This window comes from Anoplopoma fimbria, chromosome 20, assembly GCF_027596085.1.
Source record: "Anoplopoma fimbria isolate UVic2021 breed Golden Eagle Sablefish chromosome 20, Afim_UVic_2022, whole genome shotgun sequence".
In the NCBI taxonomy this organism is placed as follows: domain Eukaryota; kingdom Metazoa; phylum Chordata; class Actinopteri; order Perciformes; family Anoplopomatidae; genus Anoplopoma; species Anoplopoma fimbria.
Genome location: NC_072468.1, coordinates 450001 through 462134, shown reverse-complemented (window position 1 = coordinate 462134; position 12134 = coordinate 450001). Strand labels below are relative to the sequence as shown.

Below are 12134 nucleotides of genomic sequence, written 5' to 3'. Positions count from 1 at the left end.
TAATAGCCATTAACCTTTTATAGCTCCTGAAAGGTGTTTATTGTAAACCCAGTAACCAGACTGTTCTCTTTTGTTGTGATTGACTGCTCAGGCTTAACACTGCCCAGTGACTGTTCTTCACCAAAATGATGTGGTCTTATATTCTTCACTGTTACAAAGTAGAGGTACTGTTTCATCCGTTTATCTTTGTTGTCATTTCCTCTCTCGTGAGCCTGGCCTGCGTTTGTAATTTTTTTTAAAGAAAATTTTATTTTTCAATTACAGACCTGAAATGACATAATGAAACAGACAAATATTTGAAATATAGGATTGATGCTTAAAGGAATAATTTCACGTCTTGGGAAATATACTTATTCGTATTCTTGCTGAGTGTTAGGTGACTCTTCAGCAAGAAAGCAAATAAGCGCATTTCCCCAAAATGCTTAAATGTTCCTAAAAGGCCCTGCACACCCACAAGTTGTTTGCTCATAAATATGCTTAAGCTGGGCCACTTAAAATTTGTAACAGCCTTTCTAAATAATGTTGATTATGGTGTATAAGCACCGCCTTGTGGTGATCTATGGAATTGCACTTTGTTATATGGGGTGGGGGTGGGGCTAAGTCTAACTAATACACAGAAGTAATGTACAGCATGTCTGAGATCAACTGTTCTCTATCAGTACAGCATCTCAGTGATTTGTAAATAGCCAAAGTCTTCCATTATAATGTTGGTATGACCTTGCTGACAGTGGAGAGGATACACTGATCCTCATGTACAGACCTTTGAAGTGAAGTTTAATTTAAAAAGTACATCATTTATTTGAAAGAAATACAGGATATTGCGTCACCTAAGATATTTTCTTTCGCACCAGCTCAAAAAACAGGAAATTATGGGAGTAAAGGACTTCTTAAAAAAGGATTTTGTAAATTGGGTCTGTTTGTACGATAAATCTCAGCTAAAATGCAGTATGTCCTACGTACAGTATGTCGTAAGTATCAATAATGTTCCCTTATTTTGATGGTGTTGAGGTTTGCTAGTCAGAAACTGTTAAATCTTTACTTCAAATGTTTGATTTTACATTTGATCAAATATATTCAAAGAAATAAAAGTCTAAAGAATAACTGCATTATGTCTCTTTTTTGTCAAAATGGTTAAGACAGAGAAGATGTGTTTTGGAAGCACTTTGTATTTGAATCTGTGGTTTGTCAACTGTGTGCTTGTGATACACCTTTATATACTATCAAGGCTAGGTCAGATTACTTTGAAATGTAGTAAGGTACTGGATAAAAATTACATCACATTTTTCATAATTAGAAACATAATCCATTGAATTAAACATAATAACAATAATACTCTGAATACTTTTGGATTACTGAAAAATCTAAAATTAAATATATTGGACTTTATACTAAAAAAAGTGAGGGTATTTTTCAAAAGTGAGGATCTTTTTAGAAAGTGAGGATATTTTTAAAAAGTGAGGAGATTTTTAAAAAGTGAGGATATTTTACCAAAGTGAGGATATTTTTGAAAAGTGATGATATTTTAAAATAAAGTGAGGATATTTTAAAAAGTGAGGATATTTTACCAAAGTGAGGAAAAAAAGTGAGATATTTTTAAAATATTTTTAAAGAGTCAGTGAGGATATTTTTTAGTGAGGAGATTTTTAAAGAGTCCAAAAGTCAGGATATTTTCAAAAGTTAGGAGATTTTACCAAAGTGAGGATATTTTTAAAAAGTGAGGATATTTTTAGAAAATGAGGATATTTTTAAAAAGTGAGGATATTTTCTACATACTAAACTATGACTTCTTTATGATATTCTTCGACATATCATAATATGAATTTTTTCATGACATTTTTCGACACGTTATAACATGACTTTTTTCCTGAAATGTTTTTGACATGCTATAGTATGACTTTTTTCATGACATTTTTTTGGCATATTATAATATTACCTTTTTCATGACATTTTTCGACATGCTATACTATGACTTATTATTTTTTTTAAATTCAACATGCATACATATACATTTTCTTTGACATGATATACTTTGATTTATTTAGACTTTTTATCTATATGCTATGCTCTGACTTATTTTTTTATTTTTTTTCGACATGCTGTATTATGACTTGTTTAAAAAAAAAAAATCAACATGCATACATATGACTTTTTTTTGACATGCTATACTATATACGATTGTACGATTTTTTTTACTTTTTTCAACATACTATACTATGATCTTTTTTACTTATTTCTACACATTATACTATGACTTTCTTTTACTTTTTTCAACATACTATACTATGACTTTTTTTGTTTTTTCGACAACTTTTTTCGACATAATATGCTATGACTTCTTTTGGCATACTAAACTATTCCTTTTTTAGGACATACTATACTATGACCTTTTCTCAACACACTATACTATTACTTTCTTTTTTCTTTTTTCGACACTATGATATGACTTTTTTTCAACATAATATCCTATGATTTTTTTAAACTTTTTTTAAAACACTATACTATGACTTTTTTCTTTTTTCAACATACTATACTATGATTTCTTTTCTTTTTTCAACACACTATACTATGATTTTTTTCGACATAATATGCTATGATTTCTTTTGGCATACTAAACTATTCCTTTTTTGGACATACCATACTATGACTTTTGTCGACATACTATACTATGACTTTTTTCGAAATAATATGCTATGACTTTTTTTCGACATACTGTACTATGACTTTTTTTCATCATATAAAAAAATAAAGTTATGCTATCAGTCAAATTCACATTTAACTTAGCTTGCATCCATGACAGTGATTATAGAAGTTCTTTCATCTTGATAGTCTGCGTGTGAGTGGTCATCGCTTTAAAGGTGTTTGGTTGGGATCAAAATTAACTTCCATAACTTCCATGGTGGGTATGGTCCAAGCAAGGTGAGCAAAGGGACCTTTTGCCTTTTTTATTTCATGTATGTATGTCAGGACAGGGGGAAAGAGAAGGGATGGAATTTAACCTGGGCTTTTGCCAAGAACCCAGTCTACATGAAGAATATCGCCGTTTAATACGAAGTAACCCTGTTTACTGAAATAGATAAACAAACTTGTGTTTTCTTACCCCTGTCTTAAATGTATACTGACATTACATGGATCACCACAGAGTTTTGTTCAAGTCATTGCCACAAGAGGTCCATGACCAGCCAAACATTTTACTGTTTCGCTCATCCATAAAAACAGTCATACAGGTTTATTTCTACATTGCACCACTTGGGGGAGCAAGAGTGCTTCCTCTAAGGTGGAGGCATCAGCCTTGAAACTAAGTTGTTATTAGATATGACTGGACATGATTTTGAAAAGTGGTGGCAACAGATACTATACCAACTACATGTCTATCCATATATACTTTGATTACATTATTTTCAAAGCATGTTTGATAGAGCAATTTAAACTTAGTCAAAACATGTAGTATAAATAATTTGTTAACAATATGCTTAACATATATCTTTTTCATTTAATATTTCTGTGCTCTTTTTTCAACAAAATGCATTGATGATTTCACTCTCTAACTTCATTTTGGACAGGAAGACATTGTACAGTTCAGTTTCCTTATATACAGCAAAGGATGAGAAAGAATAATCAAGCAACACTTTAATCTGGTGAAACGTCAGTTTTGATATAAAACCAAATATGACTAAACCATAACACATTAAATGTAAAATCAGTCAAATTCACCTTTAACTTGGCTTGCATCCATGAAAGTGATAATAGAAGTTATTTCATCTTGATAGTCTGGCTGAGAGTCATCATGGTAAAATGTGGAGACACCTACTTTATGGTGACACATTAAAAGTTAATTCAGGGTGCTGTTGATGCCCTGACTGCTTTGTAATGCCTGCCCATGCATGATACATTAATATGTGATAAGCAATTGACAACATTAAAAACTGTTAAATGCCATAAGGTACGTGCAGTGATATGCGTTTTTATATGGACTCTTTATCTTTACAGCTAGTTTTTGAAGTCTTATCGACTGTCACGTTAGAAAAAATCCCAAATAACAGACAGAAGCAAACCTTGAAGTAGCAGGGCAGGGCTTCGGCTGTTGAGAAATGGTTTGTCATCTCCGAAATAAAATTCTGATGTCATTCTATTGAGAAAATAATACTTTTTGTTTTCAAAACTAATGTAATGTAAACTAAAAATGTCTGTACACCAGTCCAAACAATTGCTTTTGCTGTTAAGCAATACTAATATCTAAAATACCAATAAATTCATAAACAATGAAAACATTAAGCTCTAATAAAATAATGCCAGTGTAAACAAGCTTCAGTATCACGCAACGCCCAAATATTGCACATACATTCATAAATATCGACATCAACTTTGTGCCTTTGTGTTTATGCATGTGGCTGCATCTGTGTATGTGTGTGTGTAATACATCTGTACACAGCACAGTTAGTAGAAACCCACTGTAGGATAAATTAAATCAGCTGGGGAAAGAATCTCATAACTGAATGAAAGGATGAAACAAGAGGCACCCCCTAATACACACACGTATATGAACAGTACATGTACACACACACACACACACACACACACACACACACACACACACACACACACACACACACACACACACACACACACACACACACACTCACAAAAGCACTTGTGCATAGATCTCTAGTATCTTTGTGCCCCATTTACACAGACACACAGAAATGTTCCAAAACATTTAAAGCATTGTCTTCACACCAAAGTCCACTCTGTCTTAAATGTTGGTCTTGTTCTTCATCACAATGGATAAACAATGGACATGTGTGTGTGTGATTGAGCCTGTTAAGTGTGTTTTAGTCCCACTTAGGCTGGTTTGAACCTCGTTCTTTGGTCCCAGTCTGTGCGGCGCTGAAGTCTTCAGTTTCAATACCGTAGAGGTAGAAGACCTCCAGCAAAGGAATGTAGGGTCCGACTAATACAGATCTCAGATCTGATTTAAGTTACTCAAAAGGGGCACGTCCCTCTCAAACCACAGTCCTCCAATCCGGAGCTTTCGCGTATCATCTTAGGCGTCCCCTGTTTGATCAGACGTCAGCTGCTCCTTGTCGGATACGTCATCGTCAGCTGGTGGCCGTGCTCGGTCAAAGAAACCACACTGAGGGAAAAACATTAGCCCATTAGTGTTATATTGGATAAACAAATTAGCTCAAGGAATGCTAAATGATGTGTATGTACCTTCCACATAGCTAATGTTAATATGGCCAGCACCAGCAGCCCCAGCAGGATGGCCAGGATGATGACCCAGAGTGGAACAGCAAAGGACACATCAGGAGTTCCCCATAACACCAGGGTCCCCATCTACAGGTCACAGATTGATACAGTTAGGTGTCTGTAAATGCTGATACGTGTCCTTTTTTCTCAAACTCAAACACATATTTTCTGTGCCTGCATCTTACCGAGGTGGTGTGTTGAGGAAGGGTGGAGGGCTTGATGCGGTAAGGAAGGGCTGTGACGATGAAGGACACAGTAGAGTTGAGGATGTAGGGGTCGTTACGCCGCTGTAAGACAGGGTAACATTATTATTTGAAGGTGCAATTTGAGCTATCACTTATTTAACATATTATGTTCCTTTGCAAGACATTTCATGGAGTTTAATTTGAACTTTGAACCGTAGCTTTTAATGTAAAATGGACACGAAGTCCCTTGAGTACTCAATACAATTATAATCTGAAAATCTACAATCCTATGACAGGTGAAGACACTGACCTGCAGGAAAGTGTTCGCCCAGAGTCTTGAGCGGATCTTCACCACCGCGCTCTGACCACGATCCAACCGGCCAACGATACATGTGATCCTCAGACAAGAGATATTGGTGCAATTCTGTGGAGAAAAGAACAGAGAGCAGAGAAAGCAAAGACACATTAAACACTTGTGAATTACGGATGAACATTTTGGTTTAGTTTCTTGAGAGATTGTTCATGTATGTGAGGCTCACCAAGGTTTTACCGCTATAACTCTCAGTGGCAGGGCTGGATCGTTTGTGGCGATGAGGAGGACCGCTGGTGTTCCTCAAGAATCCCAATAATTCAGGTGTGTCCTGGAGAGAGGAAATCTGAGAGAGAAACATGAGAGCTGTCAACATTGACTATTTCATTTTTTGCAATTCAGCAATTTTGAAGCAAAAAACAAAGGGATATACTCAGACTTTTGAATTACATACTTTACTGTGACTAAGACCATATCCGTAATGTGGGGGAGACAATAGTAGCTTTTATTTATTTTTTCATTTAATATTAATTTAATTTAGATTTTTTTTTTTTTTTATGAATCATTTAGCCATGAAATGTTGAAACATAACTAATGTCTGTTAAGAGTTACGGCGCCCAAAATGACATCTTACAATTCTATCGTGAGCATCGTTTAAGATTCAATTTACAGTAATTTTGTCTGGACATCAGAAAAATTACTTGAACAATTCAGCAATTATCAAAATAGTAGTTAATACATTTTCCAACAGCTGACAGATTGATTTATTGATTGATCAATACTTTTGGAGAGGCACCTATTCTGTGAAAGGAATTGAGCATGAAGCTCAATGCATTTAAACTTTTGAAATAACACTGTCAGTGTGAGTCAGTCAGTCCAGCCAACACAGGGATAGACGGTGATTGAAAAATGATTGGTATTGGAAAGGACCAAATCAGGAAGAAAACAAAAATACATCTGACCTTTAACCAAACTCATTTTGTTTTCATATATGATTACAGCTTGTAGCGCTTAACTTTCTGACATAATTATATACTTTTTTCAATCACGGCATGTTTTCTTTTTGAATTACTCTACAGATTATATCATAGATATTGGAAACTATGCCATCTCTAATTTGTACTAATAAGCATAATGCTCCACCCCCCATCGCTTTAAGCCAACTGGCAAAGACCATGGAAAGCAGCCAAACAACGGGTACAATTATGTTTTAAATGAGCAGGTATAAATTATGGAGAAATGGATAAATGAATAAGCCGCTAGCAGTATAACAAATAAAAGTCTGAAATTTCAGTGGTTTGATAGAATGCAAGAAAGTGGTGAGGAATACTATGACACATATTTATTTTCACTGCAGGCAATATGTCCATAATTAAATAGTTTGGTATTGAAATGAGTTTTCAAAAATGTTTCTGCATGCATAAGCATGTATATGTTCATATATCAGTGTGTTACCTGAAGGCCAAGTGGGTTGAGGCTGGTGTTCGTCCGACAGCTAATTGGTCCGTCAGATTGAATCTCCATTGCATACAGCAGATTCTCGTCACGGAAACGGGAGGGCCAGCCAACCTGGAGTTCAGCATCCTGAATACTGCTGGGACCAAAGTTATGGAGCTGGAGACGGAGAAAAGGAACAGAAGAAAAAAAAAAACATCACGTTAGAATTGTGATCTCTTCTGTCTTATTAGTAGGTATCAAGTGACTGAGGCTATAATTAGGTTATCATAACTGTGGGATGATGACACAGGCCACCTGTGTTTTAGTGAAGATAATAGTAATGCAGTCTTCAGTCCATTGGGATTGGAATACAAGACAAGTTAAACCTACAGCACCACCTGGCTCATCATTCCACTTTAAATTAAGATGAATGAATTATGAGCTTAAATGAACCATCAATTCAAAAAAATCATGTTTTACCCCAACCTGTATTATTTTTCTCTCTCTCTCTCTCTCCTCTCTTCCCACACACACACACACACACACACACACACACACACACACACACACACACACACACACACACACACACACACACACACACACACACACACACACACACACACACACACACACACACACACACACACAGTCATTAACACTGAAGCAAGTCATCCAAACAGGACATGATCCTGGTGCTGCAGGGCAGGAATTTTGCAAGAGAGAGAAAAAAAAAACTCTGTCCTCTCTAACTATAAGCAGCTGCCAACTGGGAAAAGTACCACAAATGAAAATCATTATCAGCTGCAGGACAGGCCAGACACGGCTGCACTCCAATTCAATGAAGCAGCCGTCCCTTTAAAACAAAAAATAAATCATGTGTGGTGCACAGACGCACACATGCACACACCCCTATTGTAAACCGTCGCCAGTCTGTCTGCCATCCTCCCTCCTTCTATCTATGTGTCTGTACCTCTGTTTGACCTTGTTTCCCCCCCTCAGTGGTCATTACTCATTACACTGTGTCCAGTCTAAGAAAAATCTTCTTTGCCTTCCTTCCTCCTTCTTACTCGCCTTTCTCCCTCCTTCTCTGTTTTCCCCCTTCTCTGTTTTTCCCACCTTCGCAGCAGTAATTACTCCTGAGCTGGAGACCTTTGATCAGCCAGAGCCCAATTATTTATAGAGCTACTGGTTTTACTGTGTGTGTGTTGCTGTCTACCTCAACTTATAGAGCCCCCCTCTTGCTGAAGCCTAATTTACAACTTCCCACACCTATTTTTCTGCTCTTTTCATCTAAACAGTCTGCGACGGAGACCTGCTTTGTGACCAGAAACAACAAAAACAAAACAACCCAGACTTCTTCTTCTTCATCTTGCCATCTCTGAAAACACCTCTACCTTCCTCCTAACATGAAAGTAAGCTACAAAGCTGTGTTTGGATCTAGGACATGCATTTACCTCATAGATGTGTGTTACTTGCGGTCCCACGTCGTCCTCTTTGACAGGCTTCTCTTTGGGTTCCCAGCGTGGGAATGGCAGCACCACCTGAGAGGGATGAGACACCCTGAAGAGAGGAGAAACAGATTAAATAAAATACTCACAAACCATATGAATGTTGACAGTGTTATTGGTCGCTGTCAACATAGTATTTTTCTTCCCCAGCAGTGGCAGAGGGTTGCAGTCTGGTTGTCCCATGCAGGTTGTATCCTTGTAACATGGCTCAGATGGCAAATTTGGTTCAGAAAGCACAATAACTTTGGAACATACCTATTTGATTTGGTGACTCATACTAGATAAAGTTGAAATTTGGAATACATGTTTAGAATGAGACAAAAAAAGACAGGATTTTGGCCCCTTTTTTTCACAGTGGGATTGCACTAGGATGGGCCATGTCTAGTTTATGCAAGAGAAATGGCTACAGAGACCAATTATTATATAAATGTAAATTGTCCTTTAACGGCTACTGTAATTTTTTTTGTGATGGCAGTGTATTGGACTACATTATGGGGTGTTTCTTATTTTTTGTCCTTGATATTTTCTTACTGTACATGAGGGGGCAGGATATTAGAAATACCTCAGAATATAATGCAGGCTAGTTCAACATTATCACTAACTAGGACCTTAATGTTTAAACATATAGTTGAATGAACACAATTGTGTTAATGTCAACAAACTAATAAACAAAAAGGTAACTGCTGCAAAGCCGATTCTACCCCATTTGATGACATCATTCTGAAGTTTTAAAGTAGTCTGACCTAATAGGTTACAATTGTTTACAACCCTCAAATGGTGACCTACTTTTTGCAAGCTAAATGTGCAGCAATTGATCTAGTTTTGCAAAGAGTCACATCCCATGACAAACCTAACCATGTTCTCTTAATTTAGTTCATTTTCAAATTAACAAATGTGATATACAAAAAAATACCAAAATTCAAAATGCTTAATGGACAAAGCTGAGGTGTGAAAATTTCACAATACAAACTCAGGAACTCGTATGTCCTCGTATCTCATCCCAGGTCCACCATTGTTTGTATGTGCAGCTAAACACAACCAAACAAAGCCATGGAAGACTTCAAGCTTTGAAGTGTGTGTGTGTGTGTGTGTGTGTGTGTGTGTGTGTGTGTGTGTGTGTGTGTGTGTGTGTGTGTGTGTGTGTGTGTGTGTGTGTGTGTGTGTGTGTGTGTGTGTGTATCAGTGGGCATATGGGCATCTATGAACATGTCAAAGGCTCTCAAGTATCCCATGTGCACATGATTAGGTCACATTTATTTCTAGAAATGTGTTTTCATGCTGTTTTCCATGTGTATATAAACATGCTCTGCAAATACCAAACATTATAAAAGGGGCAGTAATATCCTTCAAACACAAAAAAAATGTAGACTGAAACCAGATCAAGTGTAACTTTATGAAACTGACACAGCAACAAATAAGGTTGTCACTATGTTTTGGAGAAGACGCCCCGCTCTCACATGCAAAGATGCTTGACTCACCCACGTAAATGGAGTTGAGCTTTGGCAATGATGGACAGATTCAAACTGACTGGGTTGCTGTCGGAGTTATCTTTGTTGGAGCTGTGGAGAGATTCACAAAGACTTTAAATACAAATCTATAACAAAACACATCACGATGATTTTGTCCTACATTCCCTCCATATCAATTTGCATATCACAGAAGGCTATAGTACAAAATGTATGAAAGCAAAATCTCATAATAAAGCTGTGTATTTATGACTCAAAGAAGAATTTCCCTGGTGGTGGGCTTGGCTAACATTTAACCGTCTGTGTCTAGTGATGTGATGTCTGGAAATCAATTCAATGAAGCAAACAGTGGACATGTTGTGTAGAGCTTGTCCTCTCTCTGGAGTTCCTCTGGGCCATCTGTCTTCCTCTGTCTTAGCGGTTAGTTTCATCAAACCACAGTGACGAGATCAGGACAGACAGAACTTATTTACATGGCTCAGAAGAAACACAAACAGCTCTTTGTGTGTGTGTGTGTGTGTGTGTGTGTGTGTGTGTGTGTGTGTGTGTGTGTGTGTGTGTGTGTGTGTGTGTGTGTGTGTGTGTGTGTGTGTGTGTGTGATGTTGGGGGTATGCGTGAGAGTTGGTGGGCGTGTCACCTGTGGATCTGTAGCTCAAAGCTGATCTTGTGTCCTGCATCGTCCAGCCTTTGGACAGAAAACCTCAAACCAACAGACAGCTGGGGGAGAGGGCGGAGAAAACGCAAAAAAAGAGAGAATGTATAAAAAACATGTGATAACAGAAAGAGAAGGTCAGTTAAAGACAAATTACTGAGAGGAAAGAAACACATTTGATGTACAGATGCACAATAAGATGCATCTGTACATCAAAGGCCATATAAAATGACCAGTAATAGACTGTAAAAATCCGTTTGCTACAACCCCCTTTGTAATTACATTGGTTCTGGGTGTGTGTTTGTGTGTGTGTGTGTGCACGCACAAGTGTAGACAACAGAATCATTCTTAAATCTGAGAATATCCAGACTACAGACACTTAAAGCTACATTTCTCCACAGTTTAAATCGTGTCCTCTAGGCTAACTCAAAACACGTGGAGGACTAAGTTCATCATCAACTGTAAAACCACAGTGTGTGTGTACGTGCTTGTTGCCGTGTGACAGTGTGGATGGGGATGAGCATGTGTGTGTGTGAGCTCTACTGAAAAACAGATCAAACACATGGTCCAGAGATGGAAATGACAGCATGCAGACTCGCACTAACACTTCACGGGGCAGGCCTGTGGAGGTGGGTGGTGTGCGGGACAACAAAGTCAGGCAGGAAAGATCTTAAGAGACACCAAATGAGGATGAGTCGTTCAGAGAGAAGACGTCACAATCAGCTATGATGATACTCCAGAAGGAGAACAGCCCAACAACAGTCTGCACAGGTCAACTTAGTCTCTTAAAATGCGTCCTTTAAGCTTCACACCCCGCTTGAAAGGTGGCTGTTAATAGTGTGTTGTTTTATCCTTTAGAGAGCTCACTAGCTGGTCAGCTTCAATTTATGTTGGTTACAATGGATTGTACATTTTCATGGTGGAGAAAAAATATCAAAACATCCACAGAAACTTTAGTGTTGTCAGATTGCCTGCTGTATTTTTTTTCGAAAGAATTATGTTTTCTCCACAACATGGCTAAATGCACTGCTTCTGTGTTGGGTTATTGGCCTCCTTCAAACTATAAAGCTTTGCCACAAGCATTATATTTAGCGACATTTTGGCAAAAACAATAATTTTTTTGTAACAATACTGAGAGAGGTGGTTTATGCTGCAGCAGTAGTTTAAGAACCTCCTGAGGTCTTCATAATGCCTTTTTTACAAAGTCCCAATTAAAATCTTTTTCAACAAACAAGAATTTAACCTCTGCGAAAAAAGGGTGAAAATTACAAACATTTTAACAGCCACCTACAGGGGTTGTTTGATACTCTAAAACATTTTAGATA

At 37.3% G+C, this 12134-nt stretch overlaps 1 protein-coding gene across 1 annotated transcript in view; it reads right to left on the bottom strand.

Annotated features, from left to right (window-relative positions):
- Positions 1-4656: 4656 nt before the first annotated feature.
- Positions 4657-12134, bottom strand: part of itga8 (integrin, alpha 8) — a 37103-nt gene continuing 29625 nt past the window's right edge. The window contains exons 22-30 of the mRNA XM_054621198.1: positions 10795-10874; positions 10169-10249; positions 8637-8742; positions 7198-7356; positions 5972-6088; positions 5743-5856; positions 5433-5534; positions 5212-5334; positions 4657-5131 (exon numbers count right to left, since the gene is read on the bottom strand). Of these exons, the coding sequence (XP_054477173.1) occupies positions 5042-5131; positions 5212-5334; positions 5433-5534; positions 5743-5856; positions 5972-6088; positions 7198-7356; positions 8637-8742; positions 10169-10249; positions 10795-10874 (972 nt within the window). The 3' untranslated portion in view covers positions 4657-5041. The remainder of the gene's footprint in view (positions 5132-5211; positions 5335-5432; positions 5535-5742; positions 5857-5971; positions 6089-7197; positions 7357-8636; positions 8743-10168; positions 10250-10794; positions 10875-12134) is intronic.